The 27,288-nt window shown below is 44.8% G+C and overlaps 1 protein-coding gene across 5 annotated transcripts in view; it reads right to left on the reverse strand.

Moving 5' to 3' along the window:
• DECR1 (2,4-dienoyl-CoA reductase 1) overlaps positions 1-24,111 on the reverse strand; it is a 40,107-nt gene extending 15,996 nt beyond the window's left edge. Inside the window, exons 1-6 of one of the 5 annotated variants that reach the window (XM_074986972.1) lie at positions 23,995-24,010; positions 22,468-22,586; positions 15,702-15,904; positions 10,617-10,674; positions 10,411-10,497; positions 8,976-9,123 (exon numbers count right to left, since the gene is read on the reverse strand). In XM_074986972.1, the coding sequence (XP_074843073.1) occupies positions 8,976-9,123; positions 10,411-10,497; positions 10,617-10,674; positions 15,702-15,904; positions 22,468-22,482 (511 nt within the window). In that variant the 5' untranslated portion in view covers positions 22,483-22,586; positions 23,995-24,010. Of the gene's footprint in view, positions 1-8,975; positions 9,124-10,410; positions 10,498-10,616; positions 10,675-15,701; positions 15,905-17,950; positions 18,053-22,467; positions 22,587-23,695; positions 23,939-23,994 lie in introns of those variants that run through there. The other 4 variants (XM_074986973.1, XM_074986971.1, XM_074986975.1 and 1 more) reach the window with 4 other exon arrangements.
• Positions 24,112-27,288: the final 3,177 nt, after the last annotated feature.

The following is a 27,288-nucleotide window of genomic DNA, read 5'->3' on the forward strand; positions in this document are numbered from 1 at the left end:
AAGAAGATGACTAGTGGCCAAGGCTGTGGACACTGTTAGAGAGAACAGGGAAGGTAGAGTGGATGCTATGAAACTCAATATGGCTATACAGGGATAGAAAGAACTACATGGAGCTTTGAAGAAGGGGAAAAAAAGCTTAAATTTAATGCGGTATGAGATGGAGAGTCAAGGAAGGTAACTGAAAAGGACACTGACAAGTTTCTATTGTGAGGAAGGAAGCTGACTTTAATGGTTACAATGCATATTGACTAAAGGGATGTAAAGTACATATCTGAAAGGCCAGAGAAGAAGCTATTGCTGTAAAATAAGCAGGACATTAAAAAGTCTCAAAAGAGATTTGTCTGTGGCAATCTAAATAAAAGGATCTTGAAGATGCTGAAGAGGAAGAAGACATACATTTCTTGAATGAATTACATTTAGCACATGAAAATGCCATTTGATCATAACATACTCTAAACAGTGTATACACAGCTTTGTAACTTTAAAGTGCAGTAATCAACATACAGCAAATTCAAAGCACCATGGAACTTTTTGGAATAAAGCTGTATTAAGCTACTGTATCATAAAGACTGCAATCTCAAGGAATCTGACCAGACTTACCATTTTCTGTAATTAGGATTGCAGTAACAGATGTTTTCTCATATAAAATATAGGAACAGGCCTATGTGCATGCTACGCATTTTCATGCTCTAGATGTGTTTTTTTCTTCCAGAATGCTTTTCCTATATCCTTCTGGAATAAATGTATGTTTTAGGTAATGGTGAAAGAGATTATATTATATAGTCACAAGATGAAGTGGCACACGTAAAGCAAACTACTCCATATTCATACAGCGTGAGACTATCAATTTTCATTATAATTATCATAAAAACAAATAGCTAATGATGTAAGTCATTCCTGAATTAAATCTATACTCTAACAGCAATCTAATATTTTAAATGTTCCTGTGGAAAAATCACACAAATTAAAATACCTTATTCCCAAGGATTCCCTGAAGCACAAAAAAGGCAGTTACATACAGATACATTAAAAGGATCATAATCATATATAGCAGAACACAGAGGTAATTTTGGCAATTTAAAGAATAATTTTAAAATGACAATCTAATGAGAAGTAAATATTGTTTCAGGTATGAAAGAGCCTGTCAAAATTATCGTAAATAATTAATAATGTATTTGGGAAAGAGAAGTTACTCACCTGTAGTAACGATGGTTCTTCGAGATGTGTCCCCGTGGGTGCTCCATAATAGGTGTCGGGCTCGCCCGGCGCCGCAGATCGGAATTCTTCTAGCAGTTTCTATTGGATCAGGCATTCGCCGACGCGCGCCGCTCCCTTGCGCACCCCCGGCCATGTGCGCGATCCAGCCCTCGCCAGTTCCTTGACCAACCGCCTCGGATGCTCCTGAAAAACATCAGACAGAGATTCCAAAGCAGGGAGGATGGGCGGGTGGTGGAGCACCCACGGGGACACATCTCGAAGAATCATCGTTACTACAGGTGAGTAACTTCTCTTTCTTCTTCGAGTGGTCCCCGTGGGTGCTCCACAATAGGTGACTACCCAGCAGTAACCCAAGTAAGGAGGTGGGTAATCGATTCATGTGCAGCTTTCCCCCGAGAGGACTGCTGTCGACAGACGGGTATCCTCCTCGAATACCCGATGTAGGGCATAATGCTTGGTGAAGGTGTCGCAGGATGACCAGGTTGCCGCTCTACATATGTCTTTTAACGTGATGCCCTTGAAGAACGCTGTTGATGCCGCCACCGCCCTGGTAGAGTGAGCCCTAGGCGGGGCCAGCAAAGGGGTCTTTCGAAGCTCGTAGCACATTTTTACACAGGACACAATGTGCTTTGAAATTCTCTGTGAAGAGAGGCCTTCTCCTTTTGACCTGGGAGTGAGACACACTAGAAGCCTGTCCGTTTTCTGGAAGGACTTAGCTCTGTCTATGTAGAAGGCCAACGCCCTTCTCACGTCTAGGAGATGTAGGAGCGCCTCCTTGCTGGAGCTGTGAGGCTTCGGGTAAAACGAGGGTAAAACTATTGGTTCATTAAGATGGAACTCCGAAGAAACTTTTGGAACGAAGGTTGGGTGTAACTGTAAGGTTACCGCCCCCTTTGAGAATACTGTGCATGGTGGCGTTGCCATCATTGCTGCGAGCTCGCTCACCCTGCGGGCTGACGTAATCGCAAGGAGGAAGGTTGTTTTCATCGTAAGGAGTCGGAGGGGTACCACGGCTAATGGTTCGAAGGGTGGTCCCGATAGCATGCTGAGCACCAAGTCCAAACTCCACGATGGTGGAAGCGGTTTTCGAGGAGGGTACAGGTTTACCAGCCCCTTCAAGAACCTTGTGACGATAGGGTGGGCGAATACAGTGGGCCCTTCCTCTGTATGCCGAAAAGCTGATATAGCAGCGAGGTGGACCTTTAGCAAGGATAGAGAAAGCCCGTCTCGTTTGAGGATCAATAGGTATTCTAGTATTACGGTTATAGGAACGTCAAGGAGAGCTAACTGCTTGGCAGAACACCAGGCTGTAAATCGAGTCCATTTCTGTTCATAAGTCCTCCTGGTGGAGGTCCTTCGGCTACACTCCAGGACTTGTTGTACTCCCTCCGTACACATGCTCTCTAAGGCGCTGAGCCACAAATTAACCATGCTTGTAGACGCAGAACCTGAGGGTGCGGGTGCACTATGGACCCCTGAGCCTGCGTGAGTAAGTCTGGCGCCACCAGTAGGGGAAGTGGTGGGCGATCCGACATGCGCAGAAGCAAGGGAAACCATTGTTGCTGGTCCCAGGTTGGGACTATGAGTATCATGAGAGCTCTCTCCCTTCTGGCTTTCTGCAGAACCTTGTGGATAAGCGTTGTGTGGGGAAACGTGTAAAGTAGAGGGCCCTTCCATGAAATCATGAATGTGTCCCCCAGGGACCCCCGCCCCATTCCTGCTCTGGAGCAGTACTGGGGACACTTCTTGTTGTACTGGGTGGCAAACAAATCGACTTGGGGAAATCCCCATGTACGAAATATGCACCGTAGCAGGTCGGAGCGGATCTGCCATTCGTGCGTGAGTGCGAAGCGCCTGCTCAGCTGATCTGCCTTCACGTTGTGAGCACCCAGCAAGTACAAGGCTTTCAATGTTATGTTGTTGGTGATGCACCCACCAGTTCCACGATCGGACTGCTTCTGCACATAGCGCACAGGATCGTGCCCCTCCTTGTCGATTGATGTAGAACATAGTGGAGGTATTGTCGGTATTGATCCCAACTACTTTGCCATGCAGGTAATCTCAAAAATGTCTGCATGCGTTGAACACTGCTCTGAGCTCCAGTATGTTTATGTGCAGTGTCTGTTCTGCAGGGGACCATAGCCCTTGCGTCACCTTGCTACCAATGTGCGCTCCCCATCCTATGTGGGAGGTGTCGGTAGTAAGAAAAATAGAAATTTGTGGTTGGTGAAAAGGCACCTCCACCAGCAGATTCTTGGGATTTTCCCACCATGCTAGGGATCTGCGCACCTCTGTCGTGGGCGACACTACCTTGTGGACAGTATGGGATGCCGGTTTGTAAACACTCACCAGCCAATGCTGCAGGCTTCGCATGTGTAACCTGGCATTCTGTACAACAAACGTCACTGCCGCCATGTGGCCCAACAGCTGTAGGCACGTTACAACTGGCACCGTGGGGCTGTACGTCATGACTTGAACCAGTGAGCTGATGGTGCGGAAGCGGGCGTCAGGCAGGTAACTCTTGCTGTGACAGAGTTTATGCATGCCCCTATGAACTCTGTATCTTGTGTGGGTTCGGTCTTTGACTTTGCGAGGTTGATAACTATGCCCAGTGAAGTAAACGTGTCCGCGGTGACGCGTATCATGCGTAAGACCTCTGCCTTTGAGGCCCCTTTCAGCAGGCAGTCATCCAGATATGGGAAAATAAACACCCCCTGTCTGTGCAGGTAGGCTGATACCACTGCCAGGGTTTTCGTAAAAACTCTGGGAGCTGAGGAGAGGCCGAATTGAAGAACCCTGTACTGGAAATGTTCCCTGCCGACCGTGAAGCGGAGGAAGTGTCTGTGTGCTGGGTGGACTGTTATATGAAAGTAAGCATCTTGTAAGTCGAGGGCTGCAAACCAGTCTCCATCGTCCAGTGCTGTAAGTATGGAGGCAACCGTGATCATTCAAAAGCGTTGCTTGTGCAAGTAACAGTTGAGGCCCTGTAGATCCAAGATCAGCCTCCAGCCTCCTGTTTTCTTCTCTGTTAGGAAGTAGCATGAATAAAAACCTTTCCCCTGGAATTGCTCTGGCACTCTTTCCACCGCCCCTATGAATGTAAGGTGATGCACCTCCTGCTTGAGCCTCGCCTCATGGGCAGCGTTTCTGAGATGAGGCCTGGTGGGAGGCTTCGTCGGTGGAAGTGACTGGAAGCAGATCGTGTAACCCATGGCTATAATCTCTAGCACCCATCTGTCCGTGGTGATCTTTTGCCATTGGGAGTGGAACAGTTTGAGGCGATGATGGAACATTAGATGAGAGTGGCATTGAGTGATGGTGTTGATAGTGCAGCCCCCGCAATACTCGTCAAACTTGTTGTCTTTGGGCCTGCCCCGAGGGTGTACGGCTTTGTTGAGAACGTCGCCTGGGAGTTCTGTCCTGCTGCTGCTGTTGATGGCGTCCTTGGTCGTAGCCTCGCTGATATTGAGCACGCTGTGGTTGATAAGCATAGCATCTTTGCTGAGGATAAAATTTCTTCTTCTTGTATGGGGGAGTATAAATGCCCAAGGTTCTAAGCGTGGCGCTCGAGACTTTGCTGGAGTGGAGGACCGAGTCGGTTGAGTCCGCAAACAGCTTTTGTTTATCAAAGGGAAGATCCACAATCTTCGCCTGCAGGTCCCTGGGGATACCAGGCGTCTGGAGACAGGATTCCCTACGCATGACCACTGCTGTAGGTGTTGAACGTGCCGCTGTGTCCGCCACGTCCAGGGCAATCTGGACTCCTGTCCGCGACGCTGCATAGCCCTCTTGAACAATCACCTTTAACACCGGCTTCCTGTCTTCCGGGAGTGAATCCATGAGGGGAGTAAGTCTGGAGTAATTGTCAAAGTTGTGGTTTGATAGGTGTGCCGCGTAATTTGCCATTCTCAATAATAGGGTAGAGGAGGAATATACCTTCCTGCCAAACAGCTCTAGCTTCTTAGCATCTTTATCCGATCCCCCCGATTTGTACTGAGACGCCTTCGACCTCTGCTGGGACGATTCGACCACCAAAGAATTTGGTTGTGGGTGACTAAAGAGGAACTCCATGCCCTTGGCTGGGACGAAGTACTTCTTATCCGCTCTCTTGTTCATAGACAGAATAGAGGCCGGGGTCTGCCATATGTTAGTGGCTGACTCCATAATGGCTTCGTCCAGCGGGATAGCGATTTTGGATGAAGCTGGGGGTCTCAAATTTTTCAGGAGTTTATGATGCTTCTCCTGCACCTCTGCTATTTGAATGTCCTGCGTGAAAGCTACTCTTTTGAACAGTTCCTGGAATTGTTTAAGGTCATCCGGGGGGGAGACATCCCCGGGGGCCATGGCCTCATCTGGGGACGATGAGGAGGAACCACTGGGGTAAACCTCCCTCAAATCCTCTGGTTCCCGCAGTCGATGATATACTTGCTCCCTGGAGGATTGTGAAGGAAGGTCCCGGGATTCTGGACCTAACTCTCCCTGAGACAACTGTGTTCCCGTCCCAGAGCGAGAGTGTACACGGAGGTATTGAGAAGCAGGGGAGGACCTGCTCCTGGATCTAGACCTGCGGTGTCTGTGTTCAGCATGATGAGGACGACCACAGCAGCATGGGCAAGGGCCCGGTGATGGAGACCTGGACCACGATTGGAGAGTGTACCCACGATGTCTGGGAGAGCGGGACCTCCGTGACGACATAGATAGTGGTGAAGCTGGTTTGTGATAGTACTCAAGGGGATCCGTGCCCAGAAATGGTAAAGGTGGCCCAAGCCACGGCGAAATTGGTTGGAGGAACGGAGAGGGAGGTCCTAGATGAGCCAGTGGAGTCACAGCCCACCGGTGTGGCGTGTGTATCTCAGGGGGAGGGCTAGGTGATAAGGGCAGCACAGCCCTGTCTGGAGATGGACTGCGGTGCCGAGCTTTTGCTTTTGCCTTGCACCTCCCCTGCGGGGTGGGCGCCACCCCTTCCCATGCCGGGGATCTCGGCCCCGTTGTTGGCGCCACACTCGGCACAGTCAGCTGCGGTGCCGCGCGGGTAGCTTCCTCTGGCACCGGTAGGCTCTGTGCCGGGTGCCCCTGCGCCGTTGGTGCCGTGGGGGCCGGTGCCGCCTGCGTCGGCGCCGCTGATTCCGGCGCTTGCTTCGCTGGCGCTCGTGGCGCCTTGCGTGCCGTCTGTTGTGTAATCGGAGGCTCAGCCTCTGCCACGTGCGCTGCTGCGCTGCCGCTTTAACGAGCTCGCGGCTGGGGGCTCTGCGTTCCGCTCATCCTGCCCACTGGGCCCGCCGTCAACGATCGAGCCGGGGAGAGTTTCCTCCTCTTCTGCACCGAGGGGGTCAAAGAGGCTGCCTTCCTCTTACGCAACCCAGAGGGCCCTTCTGCGTGAGGCTTCTCCGGCGGTTCTGGCTGGAGAGCCTTATCAAACAAGATCATTTTGAGCCTCATCTCTCTGTCTTTTCCGGCCCTGGCTGTAAGCTTAGCACAGTGAGAACACTTCTTGGTAACGTGTGATTCCCCCAGGCAGCGAATGCATTCACTATGCCCATCGGAGGCCAGCATAGCTTTGCGGCATGACTCACACTTCTTAAACCCCGAGGAGGCCATCGCGGTGAGTCTTTACTGTTAATAGGGTACTTAGACCGTAATCAGTGCATTTTTACCCCAAATAACAATCACCAGCCTGCGGGGCAGAGGACGGCTTAACTAGCCTTCTTGTCCGTCCCTCTCTCCTTCGTTCTTCTTCTTTCTGCTAGCTGATATTCTCTTTCTCTCTCTCTTTTTTTTTTTTAATAGTGACAAAACAAACTACATGTAAAAACAACTATCTTATCTGACTCTGGCTTTAGCCTGAGCGGATTCCGTCTGCAGCCGATGGCGGCTGAGAAGGAACTGGCGGGGACCGGATCGCGCACATGGCTGGGGCGTGCAAGGGAGCGGCGCGTGTTGGCGCATGCATGATCCAATAGAAACCGCTAGAAGAATTCCGATCTGCAGCGCCGGGCGAGCCCGACACCTATTGTGGGGCACCCACGGGAACCACTCAAAGAAGAAAGTTTATTATTAGAAAGGAGACAATTTTTGCTGCTTTTTACATAACTGCAGACAATGTTATCGCAATAAACATCTGAAAACTTAGAAAGAAAAAGTCCATCTGATCAGGCAAATAGAGAAATACAATATACGAAGTATTCAATTTGCAGTTTTTATACGTGACAGATAATATCGATGTTGATTTCTAAGCAATCTTTATTTTATTAACTTAATTGTTCGCAATTGTGTAAAGTTATGGGTAACAAGCATTCTTCAATGTTTGTTGGTTCCCAGAGTGGCAAATTATGGAGTGCTGTCATACAATGTTTAATGACAGTAGAAAGACTCAACAAGTTAAAAGTTTTATGTAATTCTTAAAACACAAACTGTCATCAAACATCAAAATATACAAAGTAAATACAATTCATCAAATTCTTGTAAGTTCTTAAGCAACACTTTCCTTACTTTGCCTACACATAAATTTCTATAATCATTGATGGAAATATTTTAATTGGTTTGTGCATACAGCAATATCAACATTTACCTATCAAAGGCTAATCTTTATAAACCTAAAAACAAGTCAGGTCATTTCGACAATCTTCTCTATGTTGAGACACTGACTCAATGTGCGACCTTGTGCTGGAAAAATGGCAATAAAAATGTGACTATATGGAAAACCACACCCAGGAACTTGCACATCTAGTAATCGAAGAGCAGGAAAGAAATATTTTTTTCCATTATGTAAGTCAAAAAGCGGAGTGACAGAATAAAAACGGAGCTTTCTATAAACATCTGCCAGTTATTATATATTGGCATAGAACATTTTTCCCTAAAAAATGAAAATGTTTGGTTATGTTGTCATTTTCTGAGGCACTATGCATTTGAATGTAACAGAATCAGCAATTAGTCCAATTTTCAGAGTTTCCGTCAGATACTCTGTCGAATAGGTTGGATCACAATTTAAATTTAGGAAAAATGAGAATCAAAACTTAATATTAAACATTTTCATATCTTAAAATATTACTTAAAGTTCAGCATTAACCTTTAGCATATGCAATCAAAACCTCACAGCCTGGAACTTGAAAAAATAACTGGAAACTGACTAGAAAGAAGACTGAAAGCCATAAGTCTATTTGTATTGGCCATTTAGAGGGAAATGCAGAAAGTCTCAAAGGTAGTGAAAAGCAAGTTGTATGTTTGCAGTTCTCTTACTCTGAAAAATATCTAAGATGTTGCTACTAAAGCTAACGGTATTTTTGGGAGGAGGGACAGCACCTATCATGATTTTTAGCATAAGTGAATCCACTGAAATGAATGTCACACAATTGATTGCTTAATTAAAGGGAAATGGAGAACAGATCAAGGAAATGAGTAACAGCACCATTTGTAATTTTCCTATCCCCCCTCCTTTTTTTTTTTTAATAATGTATAGATAAGATCCAAATCCTACAATCAGATTCATGCAGGCAGCATTATTCAGATCCAGCCTCATTCACATTGGATCTAATTGCAGGATCTGGCACTAAAATGTAAGTAGGGATTCTGCAATGTAATGCTAGGTACTGTATACGTCTGCAATATACAAAAGTTTCTTCCTTAAAACCTAATCAGCACTAAATCTCATTTATCAAAATGTTTGCTTAAAGCACGAAAACTTGCTATTATCTTGTACATATGTTAACTCAAAGACTGCCACAATTCTTAGGCATTGTTTCGCTTTAAGTGTAACTTACCTTTTTGTACTTTAATTAGTTCCTTTCCAATTTCCAGAGTTACAAAGGCAGTACCATTCAGAACAATATCAACTATTGTTTTCCATGCATTAGCAGAAAGACGTTCTGTAGGAGAGACAAAGTTTCCAGCTGCATTGTTTATCACAACCTAAAACAAGAGAAGACATATCTAAAAAGTTATATGGAAATTAGTTCACTATAGCCCTTAAAATTATAAAAATCCTCTTGGCATTGCTAGGGAGAGAAGTAAAACATTCCTATCCAAAAAATACAGTTTAGGCAACACAGGAAATAATCCACCTCTAGAGGCCCTGTTATTACAGCACTGCTTGCAGGAACAAGGTGATCTGAAAAAAGTTATAGACAGAAAACTCTTATAATAGACATCCAAAGTGTATGGGCCAGGCCCTGAGATGGCCGGGGAGGAGCTGGGGCTGATGCAGGGAGTCTGGCTTGGTCCCATGCTGGTGGGGGAAGGGGCAAGAGCTGGCACAGTCGGGGTGGGAGACTGTTGAGGTGCTGGGTTGGGCCCTGCACTGGCCAGGATGTTTTATTAGAAGGGCTGACCCAGGCCCCGTGCTGGCCAGGGGAAAGGCTCCACTGAGAGCTGGGCCAGGCCCTTTGCTGGACGGACAAGGGGCTGGGGCTGGCACGGTGTGGTGGAGATGTTTGATTGGGGGGCTGGGCCGGCACAGTGGGTCAGGGAGGTGCTGGGGCCAGCACAGGGCAGGGAGTCTCAAAAGAGACAGATGGGGGGTTAAGACTGCCCTTAGCTTGAGAACTAGCTCCTTCAGCTTTGATCCAAAATAGCCGTATTTGTTCACCTTCTGGACTGAGTGAAAGATTTATCTTTTTACCCAGGCTTTATGGAAGCTGACCTTTGGGAAAGAGTAGAAAGTTATGATTATTTAGCTGACAGTGAGCTATTGAGGGCTGTGTGCAGGTTATTAGAGGAGCTTTAGCTGCTATGTTCAGTTGTTAATTTTAACATGTTAGTTTTCAAGCATGCACTTTTGTATATAGACCAAAATAAAAGGCTAGAAAGGGTGAAACAGAGACAGTGTTACTGTTAGAAAACTATCTGAAAGTCATAAGAGGTAAAAATAAAATCATCCCTTTAGTGCTACGATCTGCTTGCTATACTGGCTCTTATATCAGTGGAACTGTATGAATGGGTAAGGTGATCGGATTTGGTCCACTTGGTTACTGAACCATTCAATAACTACACAAAACCAAGTAGACACTGTGGTGACATGCACTGAAGAAGCTAAGAAACAGATAAAACATTACTTTTATTCTGCAGTACGAATTTATTAGTTGTTTTATTCCTGCCGGGTCTCTGTATGCAGAGCTGCCTTTCCTCCATGTAGCACAATATTCAGGGTATTTTCAACAATGAGGACTAAAGTCGTTGCCTCATCAGTAGCATACTTACATCAGGGTGTCCTGCCACCTTAATTAATTCAGCAACAGCATTCTTAACAGAAGCTGGGTCTCTTACATCACACTGGATTGCATGCACCTACATAATCATGAAGAAAAAGACAATTGCAAAAAAATTGTCATTGATGAGATAAAGCCAAGAAAGGCTTTAAAATTCATTAAAAATAATAAAAATACAAAACTTATCCATAAACTTACTTTGTTTCCTGTTTTAGAAGAAATTTCTTCTGCGGTTTGTTTCAAAACATCAATCTTCCTAGAAATAATTATAAATTTCAGTATGACTGTTGAGTTTCCACTAAAATCACCTAGGTTACAGATCTGAAACATGAGGGGCTTGTCTAAACTAGCTCCCTTCTTCGAAGTGGGCATGGTAATCAGCCCAACTGGAGGAGGCTAATGAGGTGCTGTGATGCATATGTAACACCTCGCTAAAATAATGACTGCTGCGGGAACTCTGAAGCGCTGATAAGCAGAGTAGCTGCAGGTGCTTCAAAGTACAGTCATACCCCGAGATACACCCACTCAAGTTACGAGAATTTGACCTTATGAGGAGTTTAATTTAATACCCCTACTTCAGCTTACGAGGCATTTCTTTGCATTTACGAGGACCGATTTGGAGGCTGGCGGCTCTGGTAAGCAAGCACTAAGGGGATGGAGTTGGCTGCTTTGGTCTTGACGAAGAGGCCATGTAGGGGGGCGGTGGTGCCCTGCGACAGGGCAGCAGTCTGGTGCAGGGAGGTCGACTCATCCAAGTCCCGGCAGTAGATCACGCCGCTCTGCGAGACATGGATGCTGGGAGCGCAGCCCATCCCAGCCCTGATGCTGCTGCTCACCCCCCAGGCAGCTAGGGGGCTGCTGCCGCCCGCCCTGCGCAGCTGTGCCTGGAGTGCTACTCGCTGTCTGTGGTGCTCCCTCCCATTTAGTGCCTGGCTCGCCTGCCGCTGCCAGCGGGGCCTCCCTGCCACGCAGCCCTGCACGAGAGAGGCATCACCCCTCGCCAGCCAGGGGCCCCCTGTGCCTGCCTAGCTCCCCATGAGGCCAGCCCCTGGCAGCGCCCTCTCCCCACTTAACCTATGCTGCGCTCAGGCCGGGCTGCCTCCCCGTGCCCTGCTCTGCCCTGCCCACCCCCTTGCACTGGATTTAATGGGATTTGGTGGTGTTCTAGCATAAATGGGTGTAAATTTTGGGGCTCAGGAACACATACAATTTTTCCCATTGAAATTAATGGCAATTACATTTTTGACTTCTGAGAATTCGTCCTAAGAAGGGTTTTTCAGGAACGAATTACCCTCATAAGGTGGGGGAAGACTGTACCTGCTGAGCGTCAAAGTTCTCTTACTCCCAAAAAGTTTTTGGAGTAAGGGAACTTCAAAGTTTGGCTCATACTAAGAAGCACCCGCGGCTCCACTGCCTGTCAGTGCTTCAAAGTTAGCAGTGTCAAAGTTCCCGTAGTGGCCATAATGGTAAGGAGGTGTTGCATATGCATCACTGTGCCTCATTAGCCTCCTCCAATTGGGCTGATTACCAGGCCCACTACAAAGAAGGGGTCTAGTGTAGACTCGGCCTAGGTTACACTTTGTTACATTGCAATCTTTCTATGAATGCCCTGTATGTTCATGATTTTAGTGCAAAATTCACCTCTGAAATAAAAATAATATAGTAGGGACTTGGCATTTGATTTTAACTTCTGAAATAAACTCTCAAATAATATGGAGCTTTAAAGAAAATCCAGATTATAACAGTACTCTTACTATCTTAAATTATCAGCTAAAAGCAACTCAGGCTGCTTCTACACATGCCACCTACCTTCAGAGGCGGCATGGTAATGAGGCAATTCGAAGTAGGCTAATGAGTTGCTAACCTGCATATTCAGCGCCTCATTAGCATAATGGCAGCCACACAAATTTTGAAGTGCAGACTTCGAACTGCAAACTGACAGTGTAGATGAGGTCAGCTTCGAAATAAGCGCCCCACTTCAGCATTCCCTTACTCCAGTCTAGCTTTGTTGGACTAAGGGAATGTTGAACTTGGGTGCTTATTTTGAAGCTGCCCCCATCTACACTGTCAATCTGCAATTTGAAGTCTGCACTTTGAGATTCATGCAGCCATCATTATGCCAATGAGGTGCTGAAAGTGCACATCAGGGCCTGATTAGCCTGCTTCAAATTGCCTCATTACCATACCACCTCTGACAGGAAGTGGCATGTACAAAAGCAGTCTTAGATAGGACTAAGAGGCATTTTTTGACAGAAAAACACAGCAAATGGCATTTAACAAAAATGCCTTCACCCTGCATACAATGGAACTTAACAAAGACAAATGTAACGAGCTACACTGTGGGAAGCAAAACCAAATGCAAAGACACAGGATAACTGGATTGACAGAAGCACTGCTGAGAAGGATCTGGGAGTTGTGGTGGATCACAACATCAACAGGAGTTAACAACGCATTGCACACTGCAGCTGCAAAAACAAGTGTGATTTTAGGGTGCATGAACAGAGGCATAGCATGCAAATCAGAAGAGGTGACAGCAATAGGTGACTTAAACCCTGGGGTTGTGAGTTCAATCCTTGAGGGGGCCATTTAGGGATCTGGGGCAAAAAGAAGGAAAAAAAAAAGGGTGGGGGTGGTACGTGGTCCTGCCAAGAGTGCAGGGACTGGACTCGATGACCTCCCAAGGTCCCTTCCAGATCTATGAGATGTGTATCTCTGTATATTAAAGCTCCAAAATTTCCTAACTGTAAAACAGTACAATGGAACAGACAGCCTAGGAAGGTTGTGGAAGCTGCTTCACTAGAATTTTTAAAAAGAGAATGGATAGTTAGTTACCTGCCTTGCAGGATTTAGATGCCACAAATCTTGTATAATGAATTCAGCACCTCAACAGTTTATTGGTAAAGGGCTTGATTAGATGACAACTGTGGTTTTGTCTAACTTTTGATGACATCCTTCAGCTACCCGAAGGGGCGTTTCAAAGAGGACGGCTCTAGGCTATTCTCAGTGGTGGCATATGACAGAAAAAGCAGCAATTGTCTCAAGTTGCAGTGAGGAGGCCTAGACTAGATATCAGAAAAACTATTTCACTAGGCAGCTACTGGAACGCTGGAATGGTTTACCTTGGAAGGTGGTGGAATCTCTATGTTTAGAGGTTTTTAAAGCCAGACTTGACAAAGCCCTGCCTGAAATGATTTAGTTGGGGTTGGTCCTGCTTCCAGACCTAATCTATGATTCTATGAACCCCACAGTAATACGATTCTAAGTATTTTATTTAGAATCACAGGACTGGAAGGGATCTCAAAAGTCATCAAGTCCAGTCCCCTACTCTCCTGACAGGAAAAAGTATAATCTAGACTGTCCCTGACAGATGTTTGTCTAAGCTGCTCTTAAAAATCTCCAATGATGGAGATTCCACAATCTACCTTGGCAATTTATTCTGGTGCTTAAGCACCATGCTAGTTACAAAGCTTTATCTCATGTCTAACCTAAATCTCCCTTGTTGGCTTCTTGTCCTATCCTCAGAGGTTAAGAAAAACAACTTTTCTCTCTCTGCCTTGAAACAGTCTTTCATGTACCTGACAACTGTTATGTCCTGTCTCAGTCTTCTTTTTTCCAGAGTAAACAAACCCATTTGTTTTTCGGTCTTTCCTCATACATCGAGTTTTCTAAACCTTTAATCATATTTGTTTCTCTTCTCTGGACTTTTTTCAGTTTGTCCACTACTGAGGCACCCAGAACTGGAAACAATAGTCCAGTTGAGGCCTAATCAGCGTGGAGTAGACCAGAAGAACTACTTCTTGTGTCTTGCTTACAACACTCCCAGAATGACATTTGCCAAACTACCTAATTTTGACAGGACTTTTGGCCTAGTGGGTAAGGGGCAAGTTGCAATATGATATACCTTTATTTTTAATAAGGCCTTTGACAGTCCCACATAATGCTCTAATAAGCAAATTACGGAAATGTGGTTTAAATGAAATACACCTTAGGAGGACGCAGTTAAAAGACTATTTTCAGAGAGTAGTTATCAATAGTTCACCATCACATGTATGGTGACATACTGAGTGGACATCCCAAAGAAGTTTATTGTGGGTTTTGTGCTATTCAATATTTTCATTAATGGCTTAGATAATGGAATAAAGAGTATGTTTCTAAAATTTGTAGATGATATCAGGTTGGGAGCACTGCTAGGATTAGAATTCAAAATGGCCTTGGGGAATTAGTCAGAAATCAACAAGAAAAAAATTCAGTAAAGACAAGTGCAAACTACTATGCTTAGGAAAGAATACTCAGGTGTGTAACTACAAAATGGGGAATAAACGGCCAAGTAGTAACACAAATTTATAATGCATTTACAGTGGACTACAAATGTAATGAGATAAATGTGATGCAGTTGCAAATAAAGCCAATATCATACAAAAGAGAATGACAAAACTGACAAAAGGTTTAGAACACCTGACTTATGAGGAAAGGTTAAAAAAACTAGGCATGTTTAGTCCTGAGATAAGAAGACTGAGTAGAGACTTGATAATAATTTTTAAATATGTTAAAGGGCTGTAATAAGGAGAATGATGATCAATTATTTTCCATGTCCACTGAAGGTATGAGAACAATCCTCAGCAAAGTAGATTTATATTCGATATTAAGAAAAACTTTCTAACTATAGGGATACTTAAGCACTGGAATAGGTTTCCAAAGGAGAATGTGGAATCCCCACCACTGGAAATGTTAAAGAACAGGTTGGACAAATATCTGTTTGGGATAGTATAGGTATAGTTGGTTCTGCCTTCGTGCAGGAGGCTGAACTAGATGACTTTCTGATGTCGCTTCCTGTCTACATGTCTATCATTTTATTTTTTTGCCTCTTTGCTCCCCAGCCACTGGATTTGCAATAGAGGTGAACCAGATCAGGCTTTTTTTTTTTTAACTATACTTTCTTGTTTTGGATTATCATTATAAATTTAATTTGTACTTCTTCTCACTGAAAGCCATGCGGCAGTCAAGCACAAAACATTGCATGTCTTTCATAAATACTAAGAATTTTAAATATAATGTTTATACTCTATGATGTGTCTGTGTATATTTCAGAGCATATTTTTAAAATTTAGCACACCAGATTATTATTTAAAAGATACTGCAGGTTACGAGCCAGACTTAAATTACATGACTGTAGCTATGAATAAGAAATGTAGCTTTACATATTGTTTACCAAGGAACAGAGAGACAGATCAATGCAGCTTTTACTATTAAATTGAAAAAAAAATATTGTTTATTAGTATTCACCTGCTTGATATCACACATTCAGCACCTAAACTGGACAGAGCTGCTGTCATTCCTTTGCCAATCCCAGTACCACCACCAGTAATAAAAGCCACTTTTCCTTGAAAGGCATTCGGTGGTAACATCACTTTTTGAAGAGGCGAAAAGAAGCTAGCTTGTGGTGCATTGCTACTTTGACTTAATACATTTGATCCATAGCTGAAAAACTGGAAAAGAAATAAAATTACCAACACTTTCACTGCTTACTGTGCTCTTAGAAGACAATTGGAGCTAAATAACAGCACAGAACACTGACAGCCAGGACTGGTGCCCCAAGTAAACTTTAGGGGACCACAGGAAATTCGACCACACCCATGACAAGTGACCATCTGGCTAATTAAAATCATGCTGAGCCACAGATGTTGCTGAACAAGAGAGTGCCAGACTAGAGAGATTCAACCTGCTGTACTCTCTGTTGAGCTGCTTATGATTTTGCCAGATTTAAGTGAGATCCGAAAACCTAAATCAAACTGAAGGTTTTTGTAAAATTTCAGCCAAAAATGTTCATCATTTCCAAGTATGTGACTAGGAGAAAATACGATTTTAAACATGAAAGCAGGGACTTGTTGCACGGGAGAGGCCGTTGTGTAAGAAATGTGTTTTTTGCCATCCTTGTGAAATCCACCCAAATTTGGCCAAATTGTAAGCTCATGAAAAACCGCAGTTCACACATGCTAAGTAGAGAGTGGAAATGTAAAAGCTTGTTTAATTAGTTAAGCAGTTAAACATTAAATTTAACTGGCTAACGGATTAAATCAAGGAGGGGGGAGTGAGAAGGAGAGGCTGCTCCAGCACTGGTCCCACTGCTGCAGATTGGGGCTGCTCTGGCCAGACTGGAGAGCCTTCACCTGCAGCGCGCTGAGAACTGGAGATGCTACAGCCCGGCTGAAGTGTCCCTGCCTGTGGCACCACTGTGGGTGAGAGGTGCTCTAGTGTGGCCAGAGCAGCTCCCATCTGCAACAGCCAGGCCTGGGAGCATCATGGGCAGGGACACTCCAGCCAGACCACAGCAGCCCTCGTCCCTGCGCACCACAGGCAGGGGTACACCAGCCTACCCAGAGCAGTCCTCACGATAATTAAAACTATGATTTTGTCACATATATTTTTAGTAAAACCCACCAACACGACATACAGATAGGATATGAGCAATAAACAATACATCGCAGAAGCCCAAATCCCAAAAACCAACAGCCTGAGCCTGGCAGCTGGTAGCGCGAACCCTGCCATCCAGGGCCAACATTGAAGAGGTCATGTAAAATCATGGAATTTGTGCGCTCCAAACACATAGCCTTGATCATGATGCATATCCACAAGACTGCATAGACAACCTTAATTCTGGCATTTTCAACAACTGAGTGTTTGACTTTGCAACCTTAATAAAGCCCTTTTAAAATAATTTGATGTAATCTGTACAAGGGATTTATTGCAAATACTTGTAGATTTTTAAAAAATTAATCATCACAAAGGCAATGTATAGAAGATGGTCAGTCATCAGTTATGCAGATTTGCACATTTTTCTTGATAAAATAATTATATTCTTGTTCTTGTATATTTTCATTATTAAAACACATTAAAACTGGTCAGCTTTAATAAACATACTTTTTAAAACTCTCTAAATATTTAGATTTTTAAAAAATGAAAATCAAAACAAATTAAACTAGAAAATGAATTCTAGCACTCAATCTCACATTATCTATGGTAACACAGTGGTTCAGTAATCAACAAACAGCAATAAGAATAGACTTGGCTATAAGTAACAGATTTATCTGGGCATAAACTGTTTTGGGCAAAAACCCACTTTGTCAGATGCATTTCCAACAACTGAGTGTTTGACTTAGCAATCTTAATAATGTCCTTTTAAAATGCACCTGACAAAGTGGGTTTTTGCCCAAGAATTCATATGCCCAAATAAACCTGTTCATCTTTAAGGACACCTTGTTGCTTTTTGCAGTTACAAACTAACATGCCCAACTCTCTGATACTTATGGTTATAACTGTATTTCAGAAATATGAATTCACTTTACCATGGCACTCAGCTATCCTTAACCATGACTGGGAGCTCATTATGATAGACTGTATACTATTCCCCATAATCTCCTAAACATATAGCTTCTGCATTGGTGTAAATAAGAGAAACATGCCCAGGGTTATACTAGTTCTATAACCCAAGATGGCAAGAAGACTATCAAGCAAATTACACCATTTCAACTCACATTTTCTTCCTATCACAGGGGCGCATGATGAATGCCAACAGAGACTGAGCGAGCCTCCATTTTGTGTGGTACTGGGCAGAACAATATTAATTCTTCTGAACCTACCAATGGAAACTAAAATCACTCTCCAGAACAGTCTGTGTCATCCAGATCTCACATGACAATTATAACCTGTCTCAGCAGCATGCTTTAAGATCTTCTGTTAAGACTGGTTCAGACCAGAAGAAAAGTATCTGCATTAAGTTATAAAGACAAAGAGATCATAAGCTGTGTCTACACGTGCACGCTACTTCGAAGTAGCGGCACTAACTTCGAAATATTGCCCGTCGCGGCTACACGCATCGGGCACTATTTCGAAGTTAACTTCAACGTTAGGCGGCGAGACATCGAAGTCGCTAACCTCATGAGGGGATCGGAATAGTGCCCTACTTCGACGTTCAACGTCGAAGTAGGGACCGTGTAGACGATCCGCGTCCCGCAACGTCGAAATTGTGGGGTCCTCCATGGCAGCCATCAGCTGGGGGGTTGAGAGACGCTGTCTCTCCAGCCCGTGCGGGGCTCTATGGTCACCGTGTGCAGCAGCCCTTAGCCCAGGGCTTCTGGCTGCTGCTGCTGCAGCGGGGGATTCATGCTGCATGCACAGGGTCTGCAACTCGTTGTCGGCTCTGTGGATCTTGTGCTGTTTAGTGCAACTGTGTCTGGGAGGGGCCCTTTAAGGGAGCGGCTGGCTGTTGAGTCCGCCCTGTGACCCTGTCTGCAGCTGTGCCTGGCACCCTTATTTCGATGTGTGCTACTGTGGCGTGTAGACGTTCCCTCGCTGCGCCTATTTCGATGTGGTGCTGCGCAACGTCGATGTTGAACATCGACATTGCCAGCCCTGGAGGACGTGTAGACGTTATTCATCGAAATAGCCTATTTCGATGTCGCCACATCGAAATAGGCTACTTCGATGTAGGCTTCACGTGTAGACGTAGCCATATACTCCTGAAGTGAACCTGGTGATTCAATGAACAAAAAGAACTCAGTGAGGCAAAGTAAACAATTCATTATTATAAAGAAAGTCTGTGGTAGACAATGTCAGAACACTTATCACCAAGCAAATCTAGGTTACACAGCAAAGAAAATATCCTAGTGATGACTGAGGTCTGCCTGGTAAATAATATCAAAATTTAGAACTTCTTCACAGCACTCCTTGAACGATTACAAAAATATTTCCAAAACTTAATGTTTTGCTTTTCAGTTAGCTATTTACTAGTTTCATTTTGGCACGGTATTTTTCTCTTTTCTCCTATACACAATGAACTGATAAAAGTACAACAATTTTCTTCCACATCAAAGACAATTTTACCATCTGGCTGCTGGCCACCTTCAGAACTTCTATATGATGATAATAAATGTGAAATGCTTTTGTGTAGAATGACATTTCCATCACTCACTACTCCTCAATTCTGAGTGCCTGTAACCTGCAACACATCAGAGCACTAAATTACTGCAAAAAAATTATCACCTAACCGGAAGGATCAAACACTTCCAGGAAGTCTTTGCGAACAGCAAGGTTTCATTCCATCAGCTCACCTGCATTCCCAGAGTTCAATACATTCACTCATCCAGAGGTTCTGGACATTGTATGAGTGTGTCAACCTGCAACTTGTGAATCCAGCCCATGCTCTACTTGGCCTATGAAAAAGTTAAGCACAACTGGCACCACTCCTGACTACAATAAGCCAATGCCTCCTTCAGGAAAGCAATATCTCCTTCCTACTTCAAACATGCAATAATCCAACCACCACTGAAGAAAAGTACCCTGACCATATCAGTTCTAGCCAACTACTTCCCAATGTTTCAGATCTGATTCCCCAAGAAAACTCACAGAGAAGTTGCCTAATGGTCAACTACAACTTCATCTACTGTTCAGGCCACAGCACAATCTGAATTCAGGCCAGGCAGTGGAACTTAAATTGCTTTATTGGCACCGATCTCCTGTCAACGGATAGGACAGACAGTTATTCTCAACCTACAGGAGCTCTCTACAGTATACGACCTTGTGATGATAAGATACTCCTGTCTTACCTGAGAGATGTCCAGGTTAATGAACTAAAATAGTTTAAGTTCTTCTTGAAGGGCTACATTCAACAAGTAGAGACTGTAAATTGCACCTCCAACAGTCAACTCTCTCACTTGTCAAGTCTCCCAAGGATTAATTTTCTCTCTGGTCCTTTTCTGCATTTACTTGCAGCCATTAAGTGAACTAGTCAGAAAACAGACTGAAGTACCAGCAATATGCAGATGATACTCAGATACACATATAATTACACCCTTACCACCAAGATGGCCATGGGTGCAAAATGAAGCTGAATCTGAGCAAGGCAGAGGTGATGCTAGTGGACAGAAGAAAATATTTTCAATACCCACAATTGCTCAGTTCAGTGTAAACATTAGTACAGTAGAAGCCTGAGATATGCCCAACTCGAGTTGCATGTATCTCAGGTTAACGTGACTCTTACCGGCAGGGAGCTGGTGCCAGGCTCCAGTGCTGGTCAGTTTCTGGCTCCCGCGCATGGCAGGCAGCCTGGAGTCAGGCACCAGCTCCCTAGCACTCACCACAACAGCGCTGGTCAGTTTCCCGCCACTGACAGGAGAGGTTTCCCCACTGACTCTGACTCTGGGCTGCTGCCACTGACAGAAGCAGCTGCTGCCATTGACAGGAGCAGAGAAACTAACTAGCACTATTGTGCTGGTCAGTTTCCTGGCTCCCCGAGTTACACAAAATTTAACTTATGTGGGGCTGTGCAAGAACGCAACCTCCACGTAAGTCAGGAGTCTACTGTAGTACTCTTACATTGCTCACGGACTACAGTTTTACACAGGAGCATCCACAAACAACACTTTCTTGCTATCTCCAGGTGGCGAGGAGACAATGTGTCTCATTCAGGTGTACAATGACCTGACCTCTGTTACTCAGGCATTCATGATATCTTTGCTGGAGTACAGCAATGCACAATACATGCACATGAAACCTGTATCGCTTAGGAAACTCCAGCTGCTATAGAATGCTGTAATACATCTCAATAACTGAGGCTACTATGAATACATTAAAGCCTGTGCCATCTTTACAATATCAAATCAAGTTTATGGTTTCAGTCCTTATTTTCAAAATACTCTATGATTTGGGCCCACAATGTCTCCAAGATGAAGACCGTGGTCAACAACTTTGCCCCTCTGGCACAATGGAACTCTACAAAGAAAATAAAGCTAATTTAAATGCTGTAACTCACCCAGACAACTATCCAATACCACACACAAAGGAGCTGTTGGAGAAACTGGGACTTGCCCATGTCATCTCCATCTTAAACTTAATCAGGGTTACTGTTCGGCATAATGGATGGTTGGAACAGGAGAGGCAGGCCCCACAGAGAATGGGTAGATGATATAGTAGATTGGTGTGGAGAGATTCTACAGAAACTAAGCCCCTCTGCAATGGACAGGGAAAGATGGAAGGAGATAGCAAGGGAGGCATCAGAGAGCAACAGACGTTGAGCCCATGGTTGATGATGATGATGGCCTCAGAATGAGTCAAATTAAGTTAAATGAAGTCTAGACTAGACAAGGTATTAAAAATACTGTCCAAAGTAACGAAAGTCATCATTATGAGCTTGAAGTGATTTCCACTTTAAAGTGTTTCAGTGTTTTCATTAAATTCATCTACAAATCCTCCTAATGCTTACACACACAGTTTTTGCCTATAAAATATAGAGATGATTTCCCTAGAAGCACAAAGGAAGTTATGATTACATGGAAACAAACCTAAAGGACTCCATCTAGAGGTTACATTCAGATTAATTTGGATGTGATCCAACAGGTTCTATAAGATTTGGCAGAACTGTGAAGACAAATGAAATAATAAAGTTTGAAATTATGTGGTCTAAACCAAGCAAGTATGAATTATTAGAGTTTAAATGACCATACAGATACTCATTCAGAGTGTTAGTATTAAAAAGTGTTATGCAGAAAAAAGTAAGAGAAGTGATTAAGGGAGAGAGTCATACAGGCTACATGTACACAAGTGCTTCTTAAACTTGTTGAGAACATGCAACATAAAACAATAATTTTTTTTTAATGCAGAACACCTATGAAAAATTTCTTCTAAAAATTGTTGTCAGACCAAACAAAACTAAAAACAAACAGCAACATATACAGCAAAACCAAAATAAAATAATTTAATCAGGTAGCATAGCAATGAAGTAGTAACATTATATCTGGTTTTAAAAACAGAAAAAAAAAATAAAGTATGCCGCACACTGTTGCTAGTTGCTATTCCACATACAGATAGGAGAAGGAGACTACAGAAGAGGGGAGGCTAACAGGTTACTCAACCTTGCTGTTTTGCCAGACTACTACCAATCTCTCAAGATATAGGAATATAATTCTGTTTCAGTATTTTCCATTACTGTTATTACTATTAAATGGTTTTTTATTGCAAAATTTTGAATGATTTTTTCCAAATGCTCTCAACATACCAGAGAGTTGTTCATGGAACACCAATGTTCAGCAGAACGCAGTTTCAGAAACCCACGTCCAAACAATGCAGAAGATTGACCTGGTCAGGGCTGACCTTCCGAAGTTTGATTTCCCGCACCTGGTAGAGAGAAGCTTGTGGCACAGTCCCGAGAAACCATGCCCCAAAACTCTGCACACTAGGCACACAACTGAGAGAAGCTGGGGGCTGTGTGGCTGCTCCCAATGCCCCATTTCCCCACTCCCACAACCCTACCCCAATTTACATGAAATTTGATTTACATGGAGGTTGCCCAGAATGCAATCGCTGTGTAAAGTGAAGGGTTACTGTCTCCACTTCTGTCTCCAAAAAACACACTGAATGGCCAGTCACTAGTAAAGAACTGTATAAATCATAATTTGTATGCATATATTCCAGTTTCTAATGAAGAAAAACTGCATGGATACAAGCTACTTTTTACATGGCTGCATGCAAGTGTTGTCCATATTAAAAGATTTCCAGCAATGTGCAGCTAAAATAGTCAGCTACATCAGTGCTAAACACCCCATGTCCGAATATGGGCTAGGGAAAACTCACATAGGAACAAGCTAAAAATAAGCTAGAGAGCCAAAGGGACAGACAGAAGAGGGCAGAAAAACCACGACATACTTGTAGGAATAACACAGTAAGACTTTTCTGAACAAATATTCCTTGAAACATGGTCTGAAAAGGTTTTAATGCTTTTTAATCTTTATTTTAATGCTCTGAGTGTAATATGTAAGCTATTTTAGTTAAAGTGGATTGAACAGCACTACTCTAAAGGGCAAAGGTTGGTAAAAGGCTTATTGTGTGCCAGTGCCTGCAATATTTATTCAGCCTGAGAAAGAAAGGTTCCACTGAAGCAGCGCTGGGGGAATTAACACTGGGGTTGTATGCTGAGGCTGAGTCTCAAGCAAGTGACACTGAGTGGGCAGCTGGACAGAAAGGGGGAGATGGTGGACCTTCACTGTGTTTCTGAAGGAGAGAGGGAAGAAATAGGGTGCGTTGTTGTCAGGGTCGTATCTGCTGGCGCTCATGAATGCTGAAATCAAGACATTACACGAGACTCTTAAAAGTGGCTAAAAGTCAACATTAAGCCCTAAAGGTGGAAGAGGAAAAATCTCAGAAAGTTAACCACGCTGAGAAAAAGACAAGTAAAAAGAAATCACAGACTATTAAACAGGGATTATTATAAACCCAACTTTTCTGACCCTTGGGACCGGCACTGCTGGGCTGCACTAGGTTCTGCAGGGGGTCGCACTTCCTCCAGGGAGAGGAGATTGGACCGGATCCTGGGAGACAGTTACGGGGCAGCCGCCGAGCGGGAGCGGAGACATGCTGGGCCCGGCCACCAGAGCGGCCAGCGGGCGGCGAGGGAAGGCACGCTAGGCCCAGGGACCGCCTGAGGGAGCCGGCGGTGGAAGCGTGACACGCACACGCTGCCCTCGAGTTGGGGCCCCGGGGAAGGGGTAAGCAGCGCCGCTCCCTGGGGCGCGGGGCAGCGCCTTACCAGGGGGCTGGGAGGAAAACGCGCAGCCGCACCAGCCCCGAGGCCGCGCGCCCAGCACAGCGCCCGCACCGCCATCACCGCAGCACTACACCGGCAACAGGGGTGGGTGGGGCTTGAGCGGCGCTCGGCCCCGCCCCTCTGGTCTCCTACCGGGGGAGAGGCGCGAGCTCGCTTGGGGGGTGGAGTTTACACTGGAGTCCCGCTCATAGGCTGCAGCTCGCGTGGCAGCCGCGGCGTCACGTCCTACGCACTCGGCGCTCCCAGCTAATCCTCTGGTTATCCGCTTTGGCGCCCAAGTAGCCGGCAGGAGCCCGAGCCAGGCTGGCTTAGCTTCCCTCCCAGCGCTCCCTGCCTGGCGGTGCAGGCACAGCCTGAGGGGCATGTCTGTGCTACCCAGCTGTGTCGACAGCACTTACCTTGCCGCCCAGAAGCTGGCAAAACGGAATTTGCCAGAGGATGTCCACACTTGTTCCATCTGTCCACAGCTCGTGGCCACGCTGGAGGTGCCATCCCGGACAGTGTAAGCCACTGTTTCTCAACCAGTGCCCTTGGGAGTACATTGAGGTCTTCCAGGGGTACATCAACTCATGTAGATATTTGCCTAGTTTTACCACAGGCTACATAAAAACATTAGTATCGTCAATACCATCTAAAAGTTCATTCAGACAATGACTTGTTTGTACTGCTTTATATGTCGTACGTTGAAACATAAATACTACTTAACCGTTGTACTGCGTAGGGAGCGTAGGTCATCAAATCTTCTCAACTTCACTCTGTCTTGAGGCAAAACTTCTAGCTGGCTCCAAGAGTACCCGAGTTGTTGCCCTTCTATCTCAGTAGACCTTCTCCGCGTTGTCCAAGGTCTGTCTCTTTTGCATTTTCCTTGCAGGTTCCACGTGAGAACTTGACGGACTATGCTGGATGATGGTTTTCTGAAAGTGTAGCCTAACCATCCCCACTTTCTCTTGATTTCAACGTCAGTTGCTTCTTGTCTTGCTGTGTTCCAAAGCTTGTCATTTGTGACCGAAGTCTTGCCATTTGATGTGAAGGATGTACCTCAGGCATCTGTTTATGAGCATCTGTAGCTTGTGATTTGAAGACTTTTTAGTATGGCAGGTCTTGCATCTGTACAAGAGAACACTTTTTGCTTTTGCGTTGAAGATTCGTGTTTTTGTCTAACAGGTATTATTTGTGAACTCCACATGGGATGGAGATGCTTGAATGCAGCTGTTGCTTTCCCTACCCTGCCACTGATATCCTTATCTGTTCCTTCACCTGTGCCCATAATACTCCCCAAGTAGGTGAACTGCTCCACATTTTCCAGGTCCTCCCCTCCCAGAGTGATGGTGGTGTTGTTGGACTGGTTGATCCTCATTGTCTTGGTCTTTCCCTTGTTAATGCTCAGTCCAGTCCTTGACCAGCATCTGAAGAAGTGAGTCTGTGCTCACAAAATCTCATGCTCAAAACTTCTCTGTTAGTCTATAAGGTGCCACAGGACCCTTCGTTGCTGTTACAGATCCAGACTAACACGGCTACCCCTCCAATTCCAGTCCTTGAGGCAGTTTTGTCTAGTGTTGTGAACTTTTCTTTCATGTTGGTGTAAAAGGAGGGCAACATCCTCAGCAAAATCAATGTCCTTTAGCTGTTTGAAAAGTATACCTCGTTGATGGCCATGATGCAGTGTAAGTACAATATTTCTATTCCAGTTCATTTATTTGATAATAAGGTAGTAGCCTTGTGTGATATTTTTGCATGTTTTTGTAAGTAAGTAGTTTTTAAGTGAGGTGTAACTTGGTGGTATGCAAAGCAAATCTGACTCCTGCAGAGGTTACAGTAATTTGGGAAGTTTGAATGGCACTTGTTTCAAGACCTCAAATTACCTTAGGACCATGTTTCTCAATTGGTGGTATGTGTACTCTTAGGACTACATGAGAGAAGGCTGGGTGTACTTATATATAAAATATGTATTTTTTTTGATAAAGGGGTATTTGGAAAAAAAAAAAAGGTTGAGAAACACCGGTTGAACAGTGAGTGGGTATGGATTCCCTTGTGCAGTGTTAAAGGAAGGCAGAGCTGATCCCTGCACATCTTGGGATCCTTTCTGAGTTCTCCCACAACCTTCTCAGCTGCTACAATCAGTAGCTCTGTGAGCTCTCCTTGAACAGGATTGTCAACATAGCAAGCAATCTGTCCCCTTCCTCTACAGCTATGGCCCAGGGCAACCAGTCTTTTCTGTGACGTGTGTGCTTGGGTGGCCACCCAAGAGAGATTCAGTTGATGCCCAGCTGATTAGTGGAGCTCCCACCAGCAGCAGCATGTGTTTCTCTTGGTGGTGCACATACACGTCTCAAGGCACATAATAAAATTTATTCTGCCTATAGAGGGAGAAAATTAGAGGGAACACAGAGGATGACCCCCACACCACAGGCTCCACCCCCCACTCCATCCATGGAGAAGCAAAGTGCAGTGGCCAGGAGGGTGGGGCAGAATAGGGCTTCCAGGCAACTCTGACTCTCACCACCTGCATGGTGAGTGGTGATGTGGGCAAACCCTGATGCTGCTTCACGTCAGTCCCCATCCCTCACTTCCTACGATGGTTGGGTGAGCCACTGCAGGGTTCCTAAAAGTACAGGGTCCAGAGCAACCACCCTGATTTCCCCTATGCATGGGACAGTTCTGTAGGTTGCCTGCTGCTGTGTTCCTAGTGCAGAGCAGAACAGGAGAAGTCCAATGTTTTGCTCTTTGTTTCTTCCCTAAACAAAGCAGCTCACTCAGCTGTAAGATATTTCCAGGAAGTTTCAAAAGGCAAGGGCATATGCTTGTAGGGCAGCAGAGATCAAATCACTGAGCAGACCCACAAAGACCGGCACTGTGGGATATTGGGGGAAGCTGCTTCTGTCAATAAAACAAACTGCAGAGTCTACACTGGCTGTATGTCAACAACAAGAGGGCAAAAGAAAAAGATCTCTTGGTGTGGACTTTTTTTATTGCCAAATCTGGGCATTTTCCCTGACAAAAGTCTCATTGCAGTCTATAAGCTCTCACTGTTTTGGTAGTTTTTGGTGACAAAACTTCGTATTATAGAGAGAGCCTAAAGCTCAGCCTTCTGTCCCCGGCTCCTTCTACAACAGCATCTGTGGTGGGGCAGGCAACAGTGCCCAGACATGCTCTCTTCCAGCTGAGTAGCTGATCTACAGCCCAGGGCCACATAGGTGGTGAGTGTCATAGGCTGGTGGAGGCTACATTTTAATTGATCTAGTAGACAAAAAAAGCATAGAATAGATTGTTAATTTT

The sequence above is a fragment of the Carettochelys insculpta genome, chromosome 2 (genome assembly GCF_033958435.1).
Source record: "Carettochelys insculpta isolate YL-2023 chromosome 2, ASM3395843v1, whole genome shotgun sequence".
Lineage (NCBI taxonomy): Eukaryota > Metazoa > Chordata > Testudines > Carettochelyidae > Carettochelys > Carettochelys insculpta.